The sequence below is a fragment of the Numenius arquata genome, chromosome 2 (genome assembly GCF_964106895.1).
Source record: "Numenius arquata chromosome 2, bNumArq3.hap1.1, whole genome shotgun sequence".
Classification (NCBI taxonomy): Eukaryota; Metazoa; Chordata; class Aves; order Charadriiformes; family Scolopacidae; genus Numenius; species Numenius arquata.
In genome coordinates, this window is record NC_133577.1 from 93,812,612 (window position 1) to 93,839,254 (window position 26,643).

Sequence of the window (26,643 nt, forward strand, 5' to 3'; positions counted from 1 at the left end):
TTCTCTTCCTTCCTTTGGTGCTCCTCTCTTCCAGCCCCAGGGGTCTGCTGCCTTCCACATTTGTCCTCCTGAGGTCTCACTGTCCTCTCCCCTGTACCCTTGCCCGTTCTTCTCCCGAAGCAGCTCTTCAGCACGTAGCAGAGATTAAGGAGGTTTATGCAATCACCATATTTATATAATGACATTTTAGACTAGAATGAACGAATGTTTTCTGTTTGTGACGCACTTTTATTAGAAAAAAAAAACACATTATGAAAAAGGTTGTATAACAAATACAGTCTCGGAAGTTGGTCAGAATCTTTCAAGTTGAAATCTGAGGGTTGGGTTTTTTCCCTGCAAAGATCAGAAGAGCTTATCTGAGTCATGGTTTTGTTCATTTTTATAAACAGAATATCCATGTTCAGAAGTTTTTGCAAGTATCTACATGAAATCCTATGACTGAATTTCATATCCCAAAGGATCGAGATCCTGGTCCAGAAGCATCAGAGAAGATTCCCTCAGCTTCTGTAGAAGCTTTCGGAGTTCTTCTTTTGAAAATACCTAAGAATAAAAAGAAAAAAAACAACAAAAAACCATAATTAGGTTGTATTTATTTGCAATGAATAGAACTGATATCAAGTAAATGGTGGTTAATTAAGTTACTAATTTTTTTTTTCCTTTCTTTCTAATTTAAGACTCTGAACATCAGACATTTCAGAAGGGCGTTTAGTAAAGGACTGGAAGCGAGTAGCAGTATCCAAAATCTGAAGGTAGTCCCGAGATAGCTCTGTCTCATAACTACTACAGAGATCATTGGTAAACAGCCAAGTTTAATTTTCCCATTATTACTGGCAGAGATCTTGAGCCAATCCAGGTGAATGCATCACATTATTTTTCCTAGCCTTGATGTTTCTTCTCAGATTTCTAATCCTTGGGGTTTTTTTGGGGGGGGAGTATTGTGGTTTAAGATATTTTTTTGGTTTGGGGAGTTGGGTTGGTTTCGGTTTTTACATGATAAAGTTGTTTTTCAGGCTTTTGGAGGGAAAGGTTAGGTGAACCAAGTGCTCCAAAACCAAACCTCCTTATACAATGTTCTGAAATGTAATGGAAATTAAAAAAATTAAATCAATTACAATTCTACAGCTCAACATAGAAACATAGAATCCTTTAGGTTGGAAAAGACCTTTAAGATCATCGAGTCCAAGTGTTAAACTTATTTCAATAGCCCCCATCTAAAAATTAGTAACTGCGGTGCTCAGAAGAACTGCTTGTCAAAACACTGGCATCATCTTCTCTGTTTTGACAAGCAGTTCTTAAGCAAGAACTGAACTTAAGCAAAGTTAACTCTTTGGTTCCTTAAGTCAGCACACAAGGAAACCCTTCACCACTGCAGTGAATGGGAAGAGATAAAAAAACTTAGGATATTAAAGAACATATGGCATCATCCTCTCCATATAGAAGCTTTTTCCAGAGTCAACCCACAGGGCTTTCAGATGGAAGTTAAGCTGCCTGCAGCTCTCAATAACTCACCGTATAAAGCTTGTGTCGCTCAGAAGCAACCATGTCAGCCAGCCGTAGGCACTCCTGGTACTGCCCAGTGCTGTGTAACACCGTGTGCAGCAAAAAGCACATCATTGGCAGGCACAGCTTTCGCAGCAAAATCATCTGGTGTGTTCGTTCAGGATCATCCTCGACATCCTTACCATAGCAAAATAATGTATTAGTATTACGAACATATACCTTTAAAAGGCAACTCAGCATAACCACATAAATTAGTAGCGTCAGAGGCAAAAAACTGGACGAACCAGCCTAGACTGGACTGCCAGATCCAATTTTTATGGTAACTGAAGGGGAAGCAATCTGTAACCGGTCACGGCAAGGCCAGAGTGAATTATAACAGAGTAAACAGAAGGACACCCAACTAAGGATGCCAAAGGTACAACTGGGTACAATCCGCGCTTTGTGGCCTACGCCATGATACAAAAATTCATTTTACCTCTCTAACATCCACCATCCATCCTCCGTCGACAAAAAGCAACACGTTGTACATCTTCTCTTTCACATCAGCTGTAAGAGCATCCAGGAGGCCTTTCCAAATACCATAGTCCATCTGGCGAAGCAACAAAAAATAAACTGCTGCAGAACAGGATAATTTCCAAGGCTATTTTAACACACACTCTTCACCTAGCATGCAACAGCCAGCGCAGCTCCAATTCAAATTAGAATCTTTAGCCAATTGCCAAAACCTAAAAGCCTGCTGCTAACAGCTATTTCCATCCTTGCTTAATTCCCTGTTCTGAGAGTCAGACAGGTTGTTCAGAAGCAGCCGAAGCCACTGGAGGAAGATAATTTTAAACAACTTAATTCTGCCAGGCTTATGTAAAAATGCTTGTATGAACTGAATACAGTATATTCATACTGGCCAGACGTGCAAAAAGAACTTTTGGCAAAAGAAACAAAACTGCAGCATCTTTTAGAGAAGAAACTGCGACAAATGCAAGAACACAAGACAGCCTTCATCCTCCACTTCCAGGGAAGAGTTAATAGCAAAATCAAGTACTCAGATTTACTAATACACTGACAATCAACATATTATAATGAATATTTACTATTACGTTATACAATACTGTCTGTAGAGCTGAGTCATGTAAGAAAAAGCAAGAGAATTTATTGTGCAGTGGCATTACTATTCTATCTCATGCTCCCTCTATTCAACATAAAACCGGAATAATTTAGAAGAGAGTTTTCAAGCAATATGAATTAGCAGTCTTATACTCCGTTTTATTAAACTAAGACTGCCTCCTAAGCAAGAACGTAAATGTTTATAGTTAAAAACAACTTGAACTTTTACCTACCTCATACTTCTTTTGTTTATGCTCATGGGCCACTTTTTCTGTGAAACTTGCTTGTGGTAACAAAGAAGGCTTCTGTGGAGCTGAGTTCATGTGTTTAAACCATTCGTTAAAGGTTTCGTGGGCTTCCTGGATTGCATTGGAAACAGTGTTTGGACATTTTTGATTCTTATTATTACAAGAATGTCATTAAATGCACAGCTTTAGTGCATCCAGGAATCAGAAGTTAAATCAAATGGACAAAGTTTAAAAAGTTTCCCCACCAAGGCAAAGCCACCATTATTTCGAAGTAATAACTTGAAATACAGCATAGCTGAAACTCACCAAATATGCCCGAATACATAAATGTTCCCGTATAGCATTGTCATCTTCAGCTGGAAGTGGAGTATCCATTCCCTGTTCTTCCCATTGGTTATATATTTCTGCTATAGAGTCTTGGGGAATCTTCACAAACACATCTTTGGCAGCTTCATGTTTCTTGGATGCTGTGAGAATGTGAACTGAGTATCAATGGCTTGGCAATTTCCATACTTCACTTTTACAAACTGACAAGCCCATGCTTTTTAATAGACTAGATTCAAAGTTATATCAAATGTAGTGCCAAGAGCCAATGAGAACGAAAACAATATTTAAAAAATCTACAATATTTGTGAAGCTTAGTACCCAAGAACTTCCTCATGATTGCATTGCTTTGCTTAAGTGCTTCTGCCCTCTGCGCAGGATCAAATACAAGCCAGTCAATTACATCTATTTTCAGCCGGTCCGCCTGTAAAAAAACAACATCTAGGTTCACTACCATTCCAAGCATACAGCTGGCGTTAGACACATCAAATCTGGTCAACGAAATACGCAAGTTTCTAGAGATCTTTGGATAGCATTACTATAGACATACTAACAAGGATTGCTTTATTCACAACTTCAGTATCAAAAGCTTAGAAAACCAGCTCTGCAATCTAGAATCACTGAAAAATCCATTTCTAAGTATTCCCATGATATTCAGACCAATGGATGAGCATCAGCTCTCACAAGTTTTTGTGGATTACCATGCATCTTCGTCCAACTTTAGTACGATTCACTGTACAAATGTGGTTTATTGAGCCCTTGCTATAATCTTCAGGGGTGCCATCAGCCTGCAACCAGTTTTCCAACTCAAGTTGAATAAACCACCTACTTGGCTTAGAGAGGTTAAACTTTGTACAGAACATCCAAAAATTGCCAAAAGTTTGCAAACTATCGGTTGCTTTCTGAACAATACTTTGAATGCAAGCTATTAACAGTACCTCACGGTCACTGAAGCACTGAGTTGGATCCAACCGACACTCAATAGAGATGACAAGGGAACTGTCAGTAAAGGCAGTGTCTGTCATGGCTAGAATGCGTCATTTGAGCATGTAATAAGGTACCTCTGAGATCCAAAGCATTAATCCTCATAATTCTTAGAAGTTACAATAATATCCTACTTTCAGCTAGAATGTATTTTGTTACAGTCATTTCATGGGCTTTATCTTCACTTATTGTTTGCGTGAAGAGATGCTGCTGGGCAGCACACACCACAGCCCAGAAGATCAAGGAGATGCAGAAACAGAAGTTACGAATTCGTGCAATTCAACTCCTCACATGGTCACATGGAAAGTGTATTTCCCTCACAGGATTTTTCAAGGCCGTTTCCAGCATTGTTGAAAGAGAAATATGGACCATAAATGGTAAAAGACTCTGCAGCTGATTGCAAATGGGAATGACTGCCCTGCAAAGTATACTCACCTCTGTTGTGCCTGTATCTAACATACGGTCGTGGTGACTGAATTCACCAGCATCCTTCTTGCGGATATTCTCAACAACAGTTTTTGTTATGGTTGCAACATCCAGACCTAGGTTAAGAGAGAACTATTTAACAGCCATCATGAACTCAAACTTGCCACGAAATGAATTTCAGACTCCAGTTGTTGACCTTATTCCTTACTGCTAGTAATTATCAGTCCGTTCACACTCACATTGTCAGACTAAATTATAAGCTTTTGAGATATGTAATTTATTCCAGGTTTTTTAGAAGAATGATATTTGAGATAACAGAGAACATCAAATATGGAAAAAAAGAATAAGACAATTAACAAGTTTTTCAGTCTGTGCTGGGGACCAGCATGTAGATACATTTGCTAAGACCACCAATTCCTGCAATTCTGATGGCAAGACTATGATTTGACAGGAAATGTACCAGGAAAAGCTTAGAATAGTTCTTTTACAGAAGCTGAAGCAGGACGTTTTATTTTCGAAGCCTTAGCCAAGTTTTTAAAACAAAATGACTAAAAAATTATTGAAGAAAAATTAAGACACTGAATTCTGCTGTAAATCTATTTCTTTGTGAATTTTGAGTGGCACAGAGGCATTGTCAAACAATGGACAGCGTGCCGCTTCACTGTAGTCCCTTTTAGTTTGGTGTATAGGCCTGGAAGGAAGCTTACAATTAATGCAAGCAATCCACTATGACTAAGAAAGGGCACTATAAATAAGACCCCAAAAAAAAAAAAAATTTAAGATCCTCATAACCTTCCTAAATCCACAAACAGGTAGGTATTTTTATAATTAGTTCTCTGAAATAATACAATCATGTCAAGCTTCAGAGCATGTATTTGAGACAGGCAGCTGGCATTTACTTCCTGATATGTTTGGACATAATCCAGAAGCAAAAGTGCTACTTATTTAATTCAGAAAAACAACTGCAATTCCAGGTTAGTTAAAATCCACAATATACCTACTTGAAGAAGCGATCAGCAAATTAATTTTATTTCATTGAAAAACGAAGAGACACAGGAAGGAAACAGTACTATCTTCATAGCTACATCTTGCATTAAAAACTACCGAAAGACAAAGTAACCCGTATAAAATGATAATTTGAATATCGGCATCTCTCACCTGCATCTTTTGCTAATTCAAGGCAGTGGTGGCGTTGATCACTTTCAGTAACATCTTCCAGAAATAGAGCATACTGAGCTACGGCTAGCTCTGGGGGCAAGTGGCTAACATAAAATGCTATTAAGTCTGTGTGCTTCTCAGATATCATCCGCTGCAGAGTAAGAAGAAAAAACTTAGAAAAGCATACTACATTCCTCTCTGCAAACACAGAAGTGTTTTTACATTTACGTAAAAACATATTTTATGTAAAAACATAAACGTGTGACAAATTTCTGATTATTTTGTTCTGATATAGTAAGATTCCACTTCTCAGCTTCTAAACAAGGATCAATAAAACCGCCTCTTATTTAAGCACTGCTGGCAGAAACTCTGCGTATTAGGCAAGCTTCCACGTATCTCTTGAGAAGAGAGCATTAACCGCGTCATAGTTCTTTCCATCCTGCAACCTCAAGTTTCCTTTTCTTCCTCCTTTATGTTTAAATTACATCAGAGAAAGCAAAATACAGTTTTGAGAGCTTACCTGAATGTAGGTCTTTAGGACTTCAACAGAAACTTCCTCCTTATTGCAAACAAATATAAATTCAATTTAAAATCAGATAATGTGGCAAAAAACAAAAAAGAAAATCCCAAACAAACACCCCCCACCCCCCACACTTTAGAGGCTATCACTATTACGCAGACACAAGGTTATTTGCTTATCCCTGCTTCAGTAACCTACACATTCAAACAGGCTCAGCTGGAAGAACTGTTTTTCTGAGAGAGTGATTAAAGAAAGGTATGTCTTCCGATTCAAAGATTTTATTTTTCAGCAACTGCATAATACAGTTTTTGGTCTAACTGGAAAGTTACTTTTTAAGTTGTTTTTCAAATCTTTCCATTTTACCATATATTTTTAATTAATAAATAAAATGTCAGGTCAACAAATGACTATTCCAGTGTGTTACATCCACTGTGTATTATAGAAAATTCTAATGTTCCTATGTACAGAGTATAAATATCACCTGGCTCATCTGCAATAGCCTATACTGAAAAACCAAGTACAGTCCAAGCACCTGAGGCCGCTTTAGCTAAGACTCAAGTGTTCGTTACTGTGAAGATCTATCACTTTAGTTTGATATGTGTAAATGAAATTAGAAATTTTTATCTAAGCATATACCTATATGAACTGCACTCAAACATCAAATAAGGAACATCATAAAAGCTTGCAAAACTGTCTCTTCTCTCTGAGGTCTCCTGAGGGTTGATGAAATAATCTGCCAGTAAATTCACCTACTCCAAAATTGTAAAGGTTAATAATCAAGAGTTGCTCACAATCCCACAGTGGAATTTATGTAGGAAACTGCACCTTTTTTGTCCCCTCTGTTAAACATATCCTAGTTCTACCATACTTTAGCTTAAAGACCTAATCTATCAAATTTTGAGTCTGGCTAAAAGAAAAAGCATGTGTATACACACACAAGTTTGCCTAAATTAGCTAAATGTTAACTGACTGCAAAATAAATTTCAAGAAGGGAATGAAGCAACATTAGAGGCATGAAAAAACCATAATAACTCAGAGCTGTATTTAAATCATCTAATGAAAACACACATTTGTCTTCTGCCAGAATAGGTTACATTCAGAAACTTGATACATGAACACTTTTAATTTTTAAAACAGTAGAAGGAGAGCTTCTAATTACTTGTGATTGCCTCAGAAAAGAGTAATTGCAGCCTATACGACCCCATCAGCGTATTTAGCATAAATAGGCTAGGTAGCTAGTAAGCTATACTTACTATATATTTGGGGAAAATACGAAAGGTTTAGCTAGTACCAGTTACCTCAAACAGATACATTTTTGAGTTTACAGCAGTAGGTACAATTCTAAGGACTGTGTATAAGGTCAGGTTATATTCAAAGCATCTTGGCTGCTATGAATAATCCTAACATTGAAGTCTGAGTCAGGTCCTTCTCAATAAAGGGCTTACGAGTAGAATCCATCACCCTCAAAAAACAATTTTCAAGCTCAAGTGGAGGGGAGGAGGATGATCTTTTCTAATTTTGACTGTTGTATTTAGGCTCCAAGATCAACAAATACACTATTTAAGCATGCAGTTCCTCATCAGCCTGGTAGTAATTCACCGTCATTGTATGTAGTTTATATATTTACACGCAATCATTTCTGCTTCAAAGACTAGCTATTGCTATGACAACAAATCAAATACAAGTGAATTTACCTTAGTTTGCATACCCAAAGTGCGGAAAAACAGAATAAGGTGTGTCATGAAACGAAGGAGGTGTCCGGGGAGCACACTTCTGTCTTTGGAAAGCCATCTGCTGAATTCTTCCATCAAACCTATAGCCACCAGGGAAATGTCGATATTAGCCATATCACGGGGAAAAAACACTTCAGAAATATTTCAAAACTGTGCATTTATTCAAAAAATGTAATTTAGCCTCAAAGGCCTAACAAAACAAAACAGCAACAGTTTTGGAAAGATGTAGCTGTTTGGCTTAAATATCTGCTGCATGGTATATTGTCATTTCTCAGAAAAAAAGTTATAGCAATAATCTCCCATATATTGTGACACATTTACATGACTTCATGACTTCTTTGAAAACTACCTTGTATGTCAAACTGCAGAAAGTCCCTACAGTTCTTGATTAAAAAGTCAGCTTAGCTTTTAGGTGGAGTTTGCCTACTGTGTGCTTCTAAAATCCATTCACATATAAGTTTCTGGAAAGGTCATTAGAAGTAATGTAGTCAATTGACATTTAAAAATCACTTAGAGAAAAGCTCACCATCCACATCTCCCAGTATAATGAATTTCTGAATCACATGATAGTGTTCTTGATTCTCCTCTATAACCCTCTGGGGAGGGAAAAAGAAAGTTCAAACTTTGAATAAAATCTTATAGCATAATGTATAAAGAAAGCAAACCTATAAATAAAGTAAAGATTCCTTAGGCAAAAAAGCTATCCTATTTCAAAGGGTATTCTGCATAAAGAGCAGGAGAAAAGGCACTTGCTATCTCAATGTCAAATTGCAAGAATATTGACAAACGGAAAGAACCAGAATATAGATCTGTAGAGTTAATACTTTCATGGAAGAGATCCAAGACTGAGGGCTTTTTGCACTGAAGTGGAGAATAAATAACCATATTACAGAGAGTAGATTCTACAAAGTCATGTAAGAAGCAAAAATGTGTATAAATCCTGAAAGAAAAGGCCTGTGAAACTTACTTGAGGAAGAAGAGGTTGGCTTTTTTCGAGTAGAGGAATTAATGCATGAAATACAATTCAAATGCACCCGTAAAGCTGCTACATGGTGAAGATTGCACTAGAAAGGCAAAGGCAGCTGGGTGTATCCGTAGCCGACTACATCTATCTGTAAGCTGTCTTTCAACATGTCTTTGTCTTAGCAATATGATAAAAGCTGTATGTTTATTCCATCAAATAAAAGTAGGTGTAGTTTCAATTTCATCTTCATAAAATTAACGTATAAGTTACATATCCCATCTTAAACAAAGTAAGTATCCTAGGTGTTAGAAGTAACAAAAACACAGTCTGTTTAAGCAAATACGCTTTTAAATTTTGAAAGGCCTGCTTTGAAATATGCACACAAACTTCCTATAAAGAAAATAGCATGTAATCAATCTTTGCACATTTTATCAGAGTGTTAAATAGTTGATTTACTCTATCTGCTTTGTATGTCTGACACCAACTGCCAGTCAGCCGTTTCTTTAGCACTCCCAGCTACTTTGGCAGATATGGGGCAAGACAAAACCTATATCTTTTCCATCATTAAAAGATTGCAGCATATAGAAAAATCTATTTGAATTGAGAAATTACATATTAGAGATAGAAAACCTTCCATAAATCAGTCACTGCGCATATTTGAGCATCTCATTAAATAGCATAGTAAAAGTACAACTCAGGGAATAGTTAAAAATGGTAAACAGTGAGAAGAAAAACTGTAATTAATATGTACCTTTTTGTCTGTTGCCTGAAGTTCTTCAAAAACTTTTTCTGAAGTCCAGCTTCAAAGTAGGAGAGAAAAGGCAAAAAAACATTACCTTGAATATTCCAAACAGATCATCATGTTAAGTGTAGAAGCATGATTTTACTTAAAACTTACTTTGTTTCTAAATAATCTCTAGGGAGCTCTTCCATCTCCTCTGCAGTTATTACCGAGGTTCGTATTTCCTGCTCAACAAGAGTGTCCACCATGACCCTGAAATATGCCCAAACGGTATCTTCCCAGGTATCACAAACTGGAAGAAGCTACATATTAAAGAAACAGAGCAAAAATTGTCAGAGATGGAGAACTATCAGAATCCAAACTGAGCAACTGTTATTTAGGATCAGATTTCCAGTCACCAAGGCAGACTAACAACCATCTTGAACAGTAGCCTTTCCTTCATCAAAGCAGGATATTAAAAAAAAGAATCCTTTTGCTGAATAATGATCTAGCCCCTTGATTATCTTATATGAAAGGTAGGAAAAAGAAAGCATCCTATCCTCCTTCCAGAGGCAGCAGTGCTCTGACACCACTCCCCCTCTTGTGTACCACCATCTCAGAAAACCAGCACAGATGAAGACTATCTACTTTACTACCTGATAGGTTTTCAGCAGGATCGCTCTGCTGTACCAGTTTATGTCATGGTTGCACAAGTCACAGTGCAGCAGTGAGTGGTGAAGGGTAGGAGGGAGGGAGTACTGCTGCTTTGGTGAGATTTAAAGAACTTTATATCCAGTTCTCTGAATCTTGCTAGGCTCTTTGAACATTGAAACCCTGGGACAAGTTCCAGAGAAAATGCTGCTTTTCATGAAACAGTTCTCTCTTACAGTAATTTTAAAATTACTGATTTTTGCTGAAATTACTGAAAATTACTGAAACTTAATTTCATTAAAGGTCTCTGTCACAAAAAGGTAAATATCTTCTGTTGCGTAAGTCTGTATAATTTTACAATGTCTTTTTTCCTGTACAAGAACTACTTTAATATTTCAATGAATAAAACCTGAAAACATTCTCTATTCCCCCTCTTTTTATTTTCTGAATTATCTTTGCTACATCATACCAAGATGGGGGTGTGGGAGCGGGGAAATCAAGCTCCTCAAGCAGGACCTTACTACTGATTACTATAACAGCAAGGAAACCTTTATGACAGTCTGCAACACTCCTTATTGGTCTTAAAAATAAAATAAAAATTAAAAGTCACTAGTTAGGAGTGGGAGACCTCAAAACCATCTGGAGGATTAAAAATGAGAGAACTACTTAAAGATAAAAGAGAGCATTGTACATAATATAAAACCTATTGATAATAAAATTCAGGTACAGAATATCTTTGGATGTAACAGCTTGTCTATAAGAATACTGTGCATGAGCAGGAAGGTGACTATATAAGCTCTGAAATAATACTAAATTAGAAAAGAACTAACCAACAACATTAGAACTGTTTGTACTGAAAGTTAGCAGGAATAATACTATGAAAAGTCTATCACGTGTATTTAGTTAAGGGATGTCAATCTACACAGAGCATGTCAGCTAAAGCAGCAACATTTGCTATTGTCCTGTTTACTAGATTTTTAAAAGGACAACAATCAGTAATTGCAGTATTTCTGGTATCACTGTCACATATGAGAAAGAAAATGCATAACTACCAAACACCACTTAACTAGGAGGCTTGACATACCTGTTTGAGGTTTCCACTCAGTGCTGCGTAGATTGCTCTCTCATATCTATTAAACTGCTCCTAAAATAAACAGTAAAAAATTGTAACCTTTATTTAGAAATCATATAGGTTTTCTAGTCACTTTACATTTTATTAGAGATTATTCCATTGCAACATGTTCCATCTAACAGTTTCCAAGAAAAGCTGGAGAATCACAGCACATATCAGGAGCCAAAGCAAGAACAGCAACTGACTTCCCCTTCACCAGTAACTTACATGAAAAATTTATATTGACCTGGAAAGAAAGCAATGTTTTCCCTTTCCCATTCAACTAAGTCAAGATGAAAGTAAAAGTTAGTGTCAGCAGTTTCACTTTCAACCAAATGAAAAAGTCAGACAATTCCTAAGCCTGAAAAATTGGTGCTGTTTATGTAGATTTCTCACTATAAGACATAAATACGTTATTTCAGAAGTCCTCTTAGAAACATTAATTTCAAATTCTATAAGCAGCAAAGACAGAGGGGGTAGGTTAACTTAAAATCATGTTAAAGCGTTCAGAAAAGTTCAATTAATATCAAGCACATCAGCATTATCTTACCTCTTCAGCCATACGCCAACAACTTATTTTCCAAATGCACCTGTACGGATTCCCTTGAACAGGCTCCAGCTCTTTTCCTACATGCAAGGGATAATTAAAAAAAAGAAAAAAAAAGGTAAAAAAAAGAATAAAGTGCCATTAAAAAAAGAGAAACCAGTAACAAGGTAAAGAGGTAAATCCTATTTTCTGTTATTAGCTCAATTTCAATCCCTTTAGAACTCTTCCCAAGGCATTTTAATGCTTTTGACTGGATCGCAAGGTGGCTTTTCTGGGAAATTTGGTAAACACACATCTTAAAGTTACAGTATTTTGGAAGCTTAGCTGCTATCTAGCTTTGAAAAAAATAATGTTTTTGACCATAACATATCTACAATGTTTACATTTGGAAAACACAAACTTAAGGAGAAAAGGAATTTTTATATCTTAAGGAATACAAACTTCTGAAAAACATCACTGCTTCAGCGCTGCTGTTCTGCAGGCATTTGCATGAGGGCATGCACCACGGAACTAAAACTCACGTAACAACAAGCTCGGTAGGTACACTAAAAACAAGGCTAAGATGCCGGTGAAGCACACAGATAAAAGTAACAGGCTGTCAGGATTTGAAAAGTGAGAAAGCATTATGCCTTCCAGACGAAGCTACAGACAACACTTAGACATGTTCTTAAATTCTTTCCTGTATCTTGCAATGTCCTGAACATCAAGAGAAGAAAGGTACTGTTATAAATAGGACCATGTGCAAGGAACTCCAGAACCAAGGAGAAAGGTAATTTAACAATTTGCAAATATTTTAAAAGCATCTCTTTTTCCTGCATTTACATTTGCTGAACTCTAGTCCTACTACACCTTTCTGAAGCCAGATACAGAGTCCAACTATTGTAAGCAACAAAATGTTTGCTAGGTGGCACAAGTCAGATGTTGAGAAAATACAGACTGAAATATTATTACATAAAGGTGGAGAAGATCTGTCTGGAACTCTGAGACATGCTTCCTTGTGATTATGTTTGATTTTCAAAAAGAAAGGGACTTTAGCACATTAACTGGATTCCGTGTACTCATACCTTCAACTAAAATAATTTGACATTAGTTTTTACATGTTCAACAGACACAGCAAAATACAAAAAAAAAAGGCTCTTAAGATGAAAAAAAAAAATAGCTATTTCTCTTCGCCATGGACAAGTATTAGGAGAAAGCCCTCTGCCCAATTTTTTACATCTGTCTCAAATGCACTTTGAAGTAGATACCTCCATTTATGTTAGGATCATGATACAACTTCCATCCTTCCAAAGTCGCAGCTCTCCAGGCCTGACCACATCGTTTGCATAAGCGCTGTGCCTGAAAAATAATGGATTTTCTCAGCAACAGACTTCAAGGTAGGAAAACCACCCACTTCTCCTTTAAAAATCTGAACGTTATTAAAACAGTTGACTTGTGTAGATTTCTACTATGCAAAAAATAAGCACAAAGAACCTTAAACTCAAAACAACTGAAAGATTTCAAAGTAAATGAAATGTCATCAGGGCTTTTTTTCGCTAAATGTTTTAGTTTTGCCATCAGTATTTATAGCAATGTGAGCAATATGCTACAGTCTCTCCTTTGCTGCCTTAAACAGCTGTTATGCATCCTTCTGATAAGTTTAGTTAAAGGTATCGTCTTGTTGCTTAGATGTATAATCCATCTCTTCATGCAGTCATCTACTTTTCCAGTCAACTTCACTTTCCAACCCCTCATACGCTTCTAAAAATAGCAATCCCACCTCTCCCATAATGATATTCAATAGGCTATGCACTAGCACAAAGAGGTTTAATTCAAAGCTATTTTGAATAGCGTGGCAAGTAGAACAGAACCTATACAAAAAAGATTGCCTGCAATTCTTCCAATCTACACCTCTGAAAAAAAAAAGTCAGCTTGTCTAATTAGTCTGACTGGTACCGTTCCAGGACTGACAAAACAGTATGAACAGTGAGAGTAATGTGCAATATGCAGTCTCGGTTTGTTTAGCCAAATTCTGTTCATTTCACACTGGAGGGCTGCAGACGTTCTGCCATTTTGGGAATGGTGACAAACAGTAAATTTAAAGAACAGACAAGTAAGTTGTTCTAGTTTACTTGCTGTGTAAGACCTGTTGTAAGGCAAATGCACAACGGTCCATTCTTAACTCAGAGCAAACTCGAAGTATGGTAACTTACTCTTTCAGTAGTGAATAACCCACTTCCTGCTTATCAGACAGCAGGGACATCACAACAGCCACTGCAGAACAACTGATGCTGCAAATTTATATTCACACTGCCCTGCAGCAACATGCTCACATGCCCATGCTATCAGAAAATGTATAGATGTGCACCACAGTGGAACAGAATACTAGAAAGTAACCGTATTCCTAAGTCTAAGGTCTTGGGCACAAGAATCTCCAGTCATGTCCCCCCCTCCATTATTTAAATGTCATTATGTATACACATAGAGCCTAGCATAAAGGAATCAGTTTCCAGCTGAGGCCTTTAGACAACACCACAATACAAGTATTTATATGATTAAATCATGAAAGCTACTTCGCAGCTGGGAATCGTTACTTCGAACAGCTTCAGGACTGAAATCGCCTGGACGTTACTCAGCTAAGGATTAATGCGAAGTATACACATCATATATTCTCTAAGCTGGGGGAACAAGCAGACTTATAGTAAAAGAGTTAATGGAGGATAATAACATGCTTTCTAGAATACTCAGATGAAGTCTATCAGAGTTTTCACTGCTGAAGACCCTGCCAAATGATAAATGTAAGAAAACAGAAAGTACAAAGCAAGGAAGAAAAGTTACTTCAATTAGTAAGAGTTAAGCACTGTAAATAACTATGTTTCCTGATGGCAGTACTAGCCTATGGAGCTTGTGCACTGTTTCCCAGTTCTCAGTCCCAGGACTCGCCTCCAAAGGTGCCATTGCAACTGTTTGTACAACAAGGTGACAAAACCAGGGCTGATTCTCTCCCTCAACTCCACTCAGATCATATACTCAAGGGAATGAGCAGAGCAAGTAAAGTTTGCTTAATTTAATGCTATTTCTAAGAAAAGCATACATCAAACCTCTCTCTAGTTAAAATCGCAAGCACGATCCACTCTAATATATCGAGAGGGAAGCCTGTACGATAATCCACTGATTATCAGAAATGCAGCTAGGAAGCTCTTTGAAACATTCTGTGTTTGTCTGACAGTATTTAGTGTCAAGCTGCTACGGTAAAAAAATATCGTGAAACAACCAAAAAACCCAAGGATACAACATTTTTTCCAAAACATCAATTCTACACCCAAAATTACTTAATTAAATGCAAAATTTTATTAGACTACTAACTTAGCAGTCCATCACTGTCAGTATTGATAATAAATTGAAAATTAAATCACTACAAGCCGAATTTAAACAGGCATTTTAGTACACAGCTTTTCATTAGCTTTAATAGTAAGATTTAAAATACGTTAAACTAGTTAACCACGAGGATACTGTAACTTTCTGCAGCTTACCTCATCTGTCATTCCTGCTCTGATGAGAGTGAAGAGATACTTCAATAACCTCGCATCATCCTCTCGGTCCAAATCATCAAGTGGCAGTTTCTGCCTTATAGGAGCATCTGGATCCTGCAAGGAAAAAAAGTCACCAACCACCCACACAATGTTTATCTGCCTCTTCTGAAGATTTTCTGCCCTGGTTTGGAGTCGTTTTTTCATGCTGTCACAACAATCAGTACAACCCATGCAATATCTAGCATGATACTTTCCTGTCTTTCCTCTCTCATTTCTTTTATTCCTCTTCTGTCACTGTTCCTATCAGAAGGAGCCACTGCGATTTCTTTTATTCACCCCATCACCTTGTTTTTTTGCCCCAAACTTCTCATCTTCCAGCTCTTCTCACCTTCAAACATACTTTCCCCTTCTGCCTCTCTACCTACCAGACTCTTTCTCCTCCTCCACCTTCTAACTGAGAAGGCTTTTCGTAACAGGCTTCTAGTTAATCCAAACAGATTTTCTCAAGCCAATCAATACCTCAGATCACTCCCCAATTGAATTAATCTTCTATGACTGCTTTGCTGTCGTTGAGACAGCTCACCACCTCCTTCCATTGTACAGTCCTTTTCTTGACTGCCCTCCTATCAGCTTTTACTACAGTAGCCCTCAAGAAATCCCATCAGGACTTGGTTTCATTGTACTAGTTACTGTATAAAAGACAGCACGCCCTTATCTGCAAGGGCTTCCAAACAGTTGTATAGGCTTTTCTGGTTAGGAACATGAGTTTGTTTCAGACATTAGAAGTACTAATAAAGTCATCTACTTTACCAAATAGACCACAGGTAGTTGTGATGGGGGAATGAAGTGACTGCTGAAAGAAAACAGAAGTCCACATATCCCAACAGAGGTGTCCTGCCTCACCATTTCTGTACTAATTTTCATCTTTTCCAACTTAAATGTTTTGCAATTTTTAGGTAGTACAACTACTTTTGGATAGCACAGCTATCTAAAATTTGGTGCAAGGCTGTGAAAATAACATATATACTCTCTCTAACCCATTCTGAAACCGAACTTTATTTTTAAATAATACTTACCAACTCTGTTACCAGAGCTCGAGAACTTCCAATGTATGTACTTAACTGTCGCTGCTTCAGGATATGTAGTGTGTTCTCCCTGCAAGCAGTGAAATGTTTATAAGAAAAATGTTTTTTTCTTTAGCAGGCACGTTCTAATAAGATACAAATATTTAAAGATATTTTTGGTACATGGAATATGGTTACAGAAGAGACACGTTTAGTTTGGCTGACTTATCAATGGACTGTGTTATTCTTGTGTCAATGCAACATTTCACAAGTACAATATTAGAATCAATTCACATATCTTTGATTTCTTTCAAAAGCATCCATTATTTCAATTATTCACATATTTAACTATGAATTTATTTCTGCATGAGCAACATGTCCCATTTCTATTCACTATAAAGTCAGTTTAGGACACAAATTCAACTTAGGATGAACACATGATTCCAAAAGCCTGTACTCACTGGCCATTAAAAGCAGGCTTATTCTAGGCATCTATCGTCAAAGGAAGTCTTGGTCTTTTCTGTTGTAAAACCCATCATCTTGATAATAAAGATGACAATAATGGCTTCTGCTCAAGGGCCAATGACATAAAGTGATGACAAAAACTTAAACAGGCAAAAATTGAAGTCAGATAAAGAAGTGACCACCTGAGAAACATGTAATAAAAACGGGTTTATCCAGAGTAACCAGGAAGCCGATCTGCAGGTGATCATGGCTTAGCGACTTTTTTGTCAGTGTTAGGTTCATGGTTGGACTAGATGATCTGAAAAGTTCCTTCCAACCTACACAATTCTATGATTCTATCTCCCATTGTGCCTTATGAAAAAATCAAATCTGCATCCAGGTTAAGATTAAATTAAGTAGCTTTGATGGTTTTCCTTCCACCCTCACCTCCCAAAAGCAACAACTGATAGGAAATCTCAATTTTTACATTTAAGAATTTAAAGAACCAAACAACTTTTAAAAATCCACTTATTTTTAAGAGTGATTCTGTGTCTGTGAATTTTACACTTAATGGGAGCATCTATACAATCAAAGGAAGTCTGAACTCACCAGTATACAGATTTTGCATAAAACTCAATATTATCAGAGAAGTCCCCAATTTCATCCTTGGCAATGCTCTCTAGCCAATCTACCACCAGCTGGAATAAAATTAAATTGCATTTTTAAAACAAACATGTAACAAATAATATTTTAACTGCCTATCATCTCTGCGTCTACTCATTATCTACATGTTAAGCCAAGGCGTATACATCCTGAAGACATTTTCATTTTAAGTATCCAATACAAAGGTTGTTTAGGCACTCAATCTCTACTTCTCACTAGATGCTGCAGTTAGCACAGTGCTACTTAAGAGTTTATTGATCACAATCAACAGTAACAGATGCTCTATATGGGACTAGCCTTCAGCCTTCCACCCTCTCCAAGCTAGCCCAAAAAATATTTCTGATCTTTAGAAACTAAAAAGAATTATTTTTACACATACAAAGAATAACACACTTTGGTGAATATAAAGAACTAAGTAGTGAATTAACTAATTTGGTGAATATAAGAACTAAGATTAATGTTATCAACATTTAAGTCTCTACTGATCTATTTTCATTCTCATCTTAAAAACTTTCCATCATACCTGGCTTTGTCGAACAAGTGAATCTTTCTGAAACAAGTTGTCTACATTCGTCTTCTCACTAGCAGTTAAAACCTGTTTAAGAAAAAGCTGATTATTACTTCATGGAAAAAAAAAAACACAACTTGCCACAAACCCACAAATACCAAACTGAACACATACTAACTCACAAACTTTCTACAAGTTCAGTATGCTACCTCTCCCCTGCCCCTTTTTCAAAAACAGATGACACTATACATGTGTTTTACTTGGATGATCTTTTACATCCAGTTACACTAAAAACTATAAAAAATGAGATTCAGAACGTAATTCACAAATGTATGACCACAGAAAGATTCTACATAGTAGACCCATTGATTCCACTGTCTGCACTCATCCTAAATCCCATTTATTACCGTATACTTAAAAAGGATTATGTTTTCCAAGACCATATGCACACTTAACATGAACGAGTGGAAAAAAAAAAAACAAATAAAAACCCCAAAACCCAACCACAGAACCCTGATCCTTCTATCTGTTCTCCAGCATTAATTTAGCTTTCATTAGGCATACAACAAAAAGAGAACAGAAGATGTATTTTCCTAAAAAATGCAGGTAGGAGCAGATTGGGTTTTGGCACAACAGTGTTTAAGTGACAACTTAGCAGTGGGAATCCTAGAGGAAGCTATTTTATGACTGAGAAAAAAGCAACTCGGATCATAAATTTTACAAAGGCAGAGTCACTTTTCTTATTGTTTTGTCTTCCTAAGCATATTCTGGCAGCAAAGACTGGAAGCGCTGTATTGACATAGACAAGAAGACTACAGCTGAAACAAGAATGCTAAAAAATTTGGATTTCTCTTGAGATAAATTGGAATCAGGATCGCAAAGGCTAGACAGCTTGAGACCACATGTTCTTCTTTTAGACAAAGCAAAATTATCTCTGACCTACGGGAACATGACAACTATTGATTTTTAAAAGGAATAAATAGTTATTTCTAGTAGATTTTCAAAGTGCATGTGGAACACTTTAGAAAATAAAACATAAAGTATAGTTTATAGTATTTCTTACACTAGTATTTTCTCCTTAGAACTGAATATTAACTTTTCACCGAATATGAAATAATTTAATATTTGTCTTGATAAAAATCAAATCAGTCTCATTTTTGTTTACATTCTTTCACCTTTGAATTTTGAGTGGCTGCAATATTGTGATGGTAAAAACAAAATGCAAGCATTTAGTTTGTATTTATCTTATTAAGCTTAAAAAAACCCCAGAACTCCAAGCTTACTGTGATATCAAATGCAGTTTCATCTTCCAGTGCAGACTGTATTCTGTCTCTAGAAATAAAAGTGCAAAATGTTAATGATTAAAATTAAACTGAGAAAATTCAGCAGAATGCGTAAGCGAAAGCGCTTAAAAATACCTTTATAAAAATGTTCTTTTAAAAAAATACTAGAAGTTGCAAAGGTAATAAGAATAGGCCCATTTACAACTTTCATTTCTGTAAACTGATAATAAATAGGCATATATATCAGGAACTAGTTCCATAAACAGATTATTAATAGGTACTTAATTGCTTCACTCCATATTTATAAATTTTTTAATATAAAAATATTTTTTATATTTTTTTTATTCATAAAAAATATATCCAAGAAAGTCAGCTCAGTGCAAAAATATAGTATGCTTTTCAAAGGAATTACCTATAAAGCGAGGACAACAGTCTCCAAGTCACCATCTCTTGCTTGAGAAGCCACAAGACACTGGCAGTTTTTGAAAACTTTTGCTGTCCAGGAGTTGCCCGATAAACTATTTTCCCTAGTATATTCACCTGAGGTAAATAAATTTATACGTAGTTAATATTGCCCAACATTGTATTTTTTTTCTAAGCCATTACAGCAATCTTTTCATTATCCTGAATGCTTTCAACAACCAAGTTTGATTATCTCTTCAACCAAGAGATTATCTCTTCAAAATAGGTAAATTATACTCCACACTATAAATTCCCTCAATTATTAATAAAAAATAATATTAACACAGCCTACAGACCATAAACCACGAGAGTAGCTTTGTTTTGCAAAGCACTGTACAAACCCAGGATAAAACAAGCTTGTGTTGATCAATTAAAAAGTACCAAAAGACTGTAAGAGAGAGAAGGTAACCACTGAAAAACCAAAACCAAAAAACAAACCCCCAAAGCCCCCAACTTGTTTTCCATGTACATCAATATCAAACATAAAGTCAGTCCTACTGGTATCTGCAACACCACTTCTGTGGTGTTTAACATTTATCAGTGCCTGAAAGATACCCTTTCCTTTCTAGCTCTGTTAAATGAGGAAACCCAAACTGTTGGTTACCACATAATTTACAGTATCACCAAAAAGAAATTCTATTATCTTTTCCTTTATTTATTATGAAGAAAAGTTAGACAATAAAGTCTTTGCCACCAGTAGCTAGTTCCAGAGCTCCTACTACACTGAGAAAGGCCTCAAACAGTTTAGGAGTATCCAATTTCTCAGGCATCAACATATTCATCAGTTTATGCAAGATACCAGACAGGAGCATGATCTTCTCTGTTCCCTTCTATTACCCTCCAGAAAATATTAAAAGAGCTCATGGCTGCTAGGAGCCACTGGACTGATCTCAAAGTACAGCTGAGAGGCAGCACAAGAGCCCAGGGCTGTCCCTCCACTCCCATCCCAAGCCCCATCAGCAATATCCAAGCCAATCCTTGGAGCAACATCCTTCACCCTACTTTTGTAGGTCCTTGGCAACATAGAGTCAACTCCCCCCAGATCCACATGGCTCAAAACAACCACTCTATATTCCATGATCTTGTAGACGGTATCCGTATTCTCAAGCAGGAGGAATGGAAGAGACTTTCTTTTCTCTTTTGGCTCAGAAGTTCCACTGTCTTACAAAATAATTATTTTTATTTTCCTTGTCTTGTCTTCCTTTCCACTTGGGAACATAATTGTGGTACTCGCCTCATTAAAGATCTCGGCATTCTCCAACTCAGCTCAACAACAAATTTGCACCAAACAGGCTTAGCAACCTTCTACCAAGAACACATTTTCTTAACATAGACACAGGTATGAAGTCTCATAAAAAAATTGTCTGCCCACCTCCCTCTTTTGTGATCAACACTTATTGACAGAAACATGATAATTTCTTCCATTCGAACTGTCAATCCCTGCTGATCCTGAACTGTCAGTCAACAGTCAATCAAATAAAAAAACGTGTCTAAAAGCAGAAAAACCTTAAATCTAGCATTGAGCCCTCTACTGCCAGCTTGTTAGTAATGTAGCAGAAAACTCTTAAAGCATCGTAACACAATGATTTTATTTATTCATACCCGAGAGAAATAAGTACTTTTAAATCCAGCATATTATCATTATCAAAAAAAAAAATCTATACATCTGCTCATGTTTATCGTCACTTGGCACTTAGAGTGGAATGGCAGCCAGATGACATTTTTAGTATTCAGCAAGCTACACAATGGGTATTCCTGTGCCAAAGCAGCGTATGAGGAAAGAGAGACGCTATTCAACACTTGTGTTCAGTGACTCATAAGACTGCAACCAGCTGGAAGATTTAAATTGTCTATGTTAAACTGTGACTTCTCATCTTAAAGAAAAATAGCAATACTACTTCTACTTAGGGAAGGGACTGTAAAATAAAGTAAATAAAAAAAAACCCAAGCAAACTACTTACCTGATTGTTACAAATATTTTCATACTCATCCACAAGATCGAAAATGGTAGTTGATGTGTGCTTCAGGAAGGAATGCAGAAAGTCTGAGTACATGCTCATAGTAGCTAGAACAGATTTAAGAAGAAACAGCCATATTAGTCAAACACAACCTGGTAAAAAAACCTCAACACCCTACGGAGAAAAAAAAAAAAAAAAAAAAAAAAAAAAAATCTTTCTGATGATGTCATCTTGTCTTTTGTAAATCTAAATGAGGACAATGATGAAATGAACTATTTATATCCCATAAAGTCAGAAGAACTTATCAGCTATGATAGTAAGATGCACAGAAGCTGCAAGGTAAGTCAAATAATTATAAAACTTTTGCTGTAAATACATCATCTGAGAAAGTTTTAACAGCAAACTCCAAGAAACTGATCCAATTTGCATCTTACATCGCTTGAGCATCCCATTTGTGCCATCAGGGTCCACAGAAGACACAAACTCTCAAAACTCCAATAACTGGAAGAGATTAACTTTCTGAACTTTTTAAACTAGACTGTTTTTCACAATGAAATATTTCAGCAAAATAATGCAGAAAAAAAGAACATATATATTTATATCCCACAAATAAAAAATGTAGACAACTATTATGAACCCTTCAGACTGTCTCACCAGCTTCCCCAGGATCATCCTCACGCAACAGGACAGCACTCATAGTGACATCTTCTGTCATATTGGACATGTCTAGATTGACAAACATTCCGGTCTGTTGAGGCGAGAGCGCCGTTGTCCAGTTACTTTCATCCAGCTAAAATCGTAACAAGAACATAAGGAAAATAAATAGCAATCTCAGACTACTATAAGCCTAGCTCAAGTTTTTTTATTCTATATGAATGGTATAAACAGAGCAATTCTAAAAACTAATGATGAAATAAATGCCATAAGATAAGGTGCAACTATATGCCTTTAACGAAAAGCTCTGAAAAGATGAATTTTAACCTGGATAAGGAAATTCTCAATGTTTTTTCAGAAAATAGCTGAAGCAGAAGCTAATGTAATAAGACCTTCCACTTCAGAACACCGTGTATCACTTTTCATCTTAAAACAAATAAATAACTCTTAACTTTCATATTCTACTTTGTTTACTTAGTATTCTGTCATTCAAAGTAAAAAGAGACAGAATAACATAACTAGTTTGTAAAGCAGCTGTGAAAAGTTAAGCAAAATAGTTAAAATTTGAATCAGAACCATTTAACCAGTCTTTCAACCTTCTTGGTGCATTGCTCAAAACCATTTGATTGAATGAAGCAATACATGTTTAAAATAATAGCAAGTACCAGAATATTAAAGGGGGAAATAAAGACAACCTATGCTTTTTGGGGAGTATTTCAGGGGACACATATTGATATTGATAACATAACTGATATCAGAGCAGCAAAACAGCCAAAACGGAAGACAGACTGCACATATACTGCACTGACAGCACAGCTTCCTGTAGCTGTTTCCATGAGAGCAGCTGTTTCCTCAGCAGCAATTAATGCTGTACAAAGAACCTAGAGAGGTGCAACTGATTCATTCTTTTTCCAGACTCTTAAAATGGTCCCACCCAAACAAGTACAAACAGGGAACCAGATGGCATTGCTGTAGCAGTTTCTTAAGCATATCCAAAAACTGTGGACATGTATCTGTTATTCTTCCTTTTATGCCCCCGTTTCTACCCACAGTATTCCTCTTGCCCAATTTCTCCCTGCCATCACTGCCCTCTAGCCAACCAGAACAGAACTCTATAGCACTCTGACGGCAGAGTAAAAATAACAAGAAACTCAGCTCCAATAAAACCATATCAGGTCTCTGTGGGAAACACAAAAAGGGCTGATGAGTGTTCTTATCTACCAGCAAGTAAATTTCCACAAGACATAATTTGAAGTCCTCTTTCCATCATCCTCCTGTGAAAGCCTTTGTCTAGTCTCAAGTTTCCCCCTGCTAATCTAAACTAGATTCAAGTCAGACCACTAAATGCTAACCTAAAATGCACTCCACTCACAAAACACTAGCTATAGAATGGCAAGAGGCTCTGAATCAGAGGAGAAGTGCCATGGCTAAGAGTTGTACACATGTTGATCAACTAGGCTTCAGAACCTGATAATTTAAAGAAACAAATAGGCTGTAACAAACCTTAGAACAACCAGAAGGGCGAATGAATTAAAATGCACATACAGAAAGACAACTTAACTTGTTACGAGTTAATTTAAAAATAAACAGAAATAAAATACTTCAGATGTCCCTACTGATAACTCTTCTAATCAGTGTTTTTCCGAAGACATTACAGTAGAAAATAATTAACGTCATCTGAAAAGTCATCAGAAAAACTTGTGCTTTGAAGTCTCAACTTTAACATCCAAGTGAAGCATAATACTGGAAAGTGCTAAAATAAGAAAAATTCTGGAGGTTTAACTTGCTGACAGAGAACAATTGTCTTTGAAGAATTCGTAAACAAGTAAAGTAAAGATTTTTGTAGTCACAAGCTGGTGTTCTAAGGACTAGCTCAACACACAGGGTGCATTTAGCAAGTTCTTACACACCTCTATTATTCCTCACACTGAAACACTGTAAACTTGTAGTTTCTTGTAAGTGTCACAGGAACAAAAGAGAAAAAGGTGCTCTAACCATCTTACCATTGACAGGTTGCCAAAAAGTCCAGGAGTTGGTAGAATTAGAGGAGATTTCCCTCCTGTTCCCAGGATGACTGACATGTCTGATGGCTTCATGGAGCTTCGAGGTAGTCCTGCAACTCAAAGAGAGAGAGCCTTTTCTGAAAAGAAAAAGTATTTAAGGCCACTATGCATTATCAGAGAGCTCCAAAAGAACTCTTATAACAGAGAATGAAGTATTCATAAAATCCTGCTCAATCACACAAGAAACAGACAAACCAAACTGATAGAGAAGTAACTTGCTGTCCATCTTCATTTTCCTTCCATCAGAAGGCTTGTACCAAACCCACAAATGCCAATTGTAAAGGAAAAACAAGTCTTAGGCCCAACAACACTTAGAAATAAGGAGGTTAATTATCAATAATGGAATTTAATAACTTACACATCTAGTTACACTAGAGTTATAAAAACACTCTGTTAACTAAGTCCAGAGTGTACCCAAGCCCTAGTTTTTCAAGTAGGGCACGTATAAATGTAAAGACAAAGCCCATCTATCGTCATTTTAGTTCCTCCTCAAGTCCAGCAGTATTCCAGATAGAAGTCTGAAGACAGATCGAATGCGAGTGTATAAATGTACCAAATGTGTGACACACCTTCAGCTTCTAGAGTTCATTGGTAAATACACACCATGAGCATAAACAGCAATAAATCTCCAGTCACTCTGGAAATTGGTCTCCAAACTCTTACAGCAAAAGGCAACCACAAGTCTGCTCTAGCAAGTACTACGTTTGCTCCAGACACTTCTACACATTAGTGCAGTAGCTGGTGTTCCCAGGAATATCTGACCCATGTTAAAAACAGAGACACCGTTTTGCAAGATGATAAATGCCATGTCCTATGACAACAGGGAGCTCCACCACAACAGACTTTCACACAGCCCAAAGACCACAGAATTTACGTCAAGACAGTAGCTGCTTTGGTCCCCTTATCAATCACAAACAGCCTGGCAAGCCACCCAAAAACAGTGGTTCCATTAAGGCAGCGACAGCTATATCAGGGGCTGTGTCAACAGTGGTAAAGAAGGAATGACACATAGTCCCAACATTTTGTTTGCAAATTTGCAGAGAGGAGTGCTTATACAACCCTCAACTGCAGTTCTTGATAACAAAACAGCTTCAGTCAGCATTGATGTTTCCTTTTGAACTTGAGGACTGCTGGAATCAGAGGGATCAAAGATGCCTGCAACAGCATTTAACAACCACAAAATAAAGAGCATGTCCAGGGTGTCCATCAGACTACACCCAGTTTGGAAGCAGAGGATCAAATGCCTATGGCACTTGGTTTTTTTGTGGTTTTGTTTTTTTTTAACCCAGCACCTGAGGTAAACAGAACATTCTTGGAATGTCCTCAGTCCTGAAGACTGTCAAGAGTGTATCTCATCAGATCTCTGACACCCGCAAATTATAAGGGATGAAGGTCATTGCAAACAGGTACAGGGACCCTAAAAGGCTTTGTATCAATAGGTAGATTTGGTTTTCCATGCATCAGTTTCACACAGATCAAGAAATCTGAAGAACCAAAGGTTTCTGTCCCAAGATTTATGTCCTTGTATCAGAGCATATCTTGAGTCACCGCAAATAAATTTTCCCTAAACTCTTGAGATGTTAAAGTCAGACATACGGAAGATCAAAGACACAAATCAGTTTTCAATCTGTAGAACTATAAGTATGGCTACTAACATTAGCAGTCTGATCCTGAAGCTGCAGATCAAAGCATTGAAATTGTTAATGGCTCATCCTTCTCTCCTCCAAGGTATCAGAAAATAACTGCTATAACCTCCCTACCCATATGATACAATGCACTCAAGGTTAAGAATTTACAGGGTGGCAGAAAAGAACTATGTTGAATAATCGTCAAATACAGTTTCTAATACCCCTAATCCACAATTAGGAGCAACAGACATCAAAGGAAGCAAAAAACCTTGTCCTCGGGAGAGGATATAATGGATGCACTTCATAAGAACACTTTAAATGTTCTGCAGTAGGAATGGGACTGTAAAATGGGAACAGAAACAGAAGTGAAAATGCCAATACTTTGTTTGTTGCAGAATCTTCAGGCAGTCTGAAAG

General features: G+C 36.9%; 1 protein-coding gene across 1 annotated transcript; it reads right to left on the reverse strand.

Annotated features, from left to right (window-relative positions):
- Window positions 1–217: 217 nt before the first annotated feature.
- NUP107 (nucleoporin 107) lies at window positions 218–24,646 on the reverse strand. Its single transcript, XM_074168012.1, has 25 exons — window positions 24,540–24,646; window positions 22,537–22,672; window positions 21,886–21,989; window positions 19,875–20,002; window positions 19,463–19,511; window positions 18,195–18,266; window positions 17,618–17,706; window positions 16,577–16,655; window positions 15,501–15,614; window positions 13,236–13,326; window positions 11,992–12,068; window positions 11,415–11,474; window positions 9,857–10,002; window positions 9,710–9,758; window positions 8,521–8,590; window positions 7,956–8,074; window positions 6,262–6,300; window positions 5,742–5,892; window positions 4,593–4,699; window positions 3,495–3,597; window positions 3,156–3,316; window positions 2,835–2,960; window positions 1,976–2,089; window positions 1,510–1,677; window positions 218–540 (listed from the first exon to the last, which is right to left on the reverse strand). The coding sequence occupies exons 1-25, from the start codon at window positions 24,630–24,632 to the stop codon at window positions 433–435; spliced, it is 2,553 nt and encodes an 850-aa protein (XP_074024113.1). The 5' UTR covers window positions 24,633–24,646; the 3' UTR covers window positions 218–432.
- Between the last annotated feature and the right edge of the window lie 1,997 nt (window positions 24,647–26,643).

Coding starts and splice junctions, on each gene's coding strand:
- NUP107 (XM_074168012.1), bottom strand. CDS start 24,632: ATGAAGCCATCAGACATGTCAGTCATCCTGGGAACAGGAGGGAAATCT. Junction 5,893..6,261: donor TCCTAAAGACCTACATTCAG/GTAAGCTCTCAA, acceptor CTTACTCTGCAG/CGGATGATATCTGAGAAGCA. Junction 2,090..2,834: donor ATAAACAAAAGAAGTATGAG/GTAGGTAAAAGT, acceptor TTGCTTCGCCAG/ATGGACTATGGTATTTGGAA.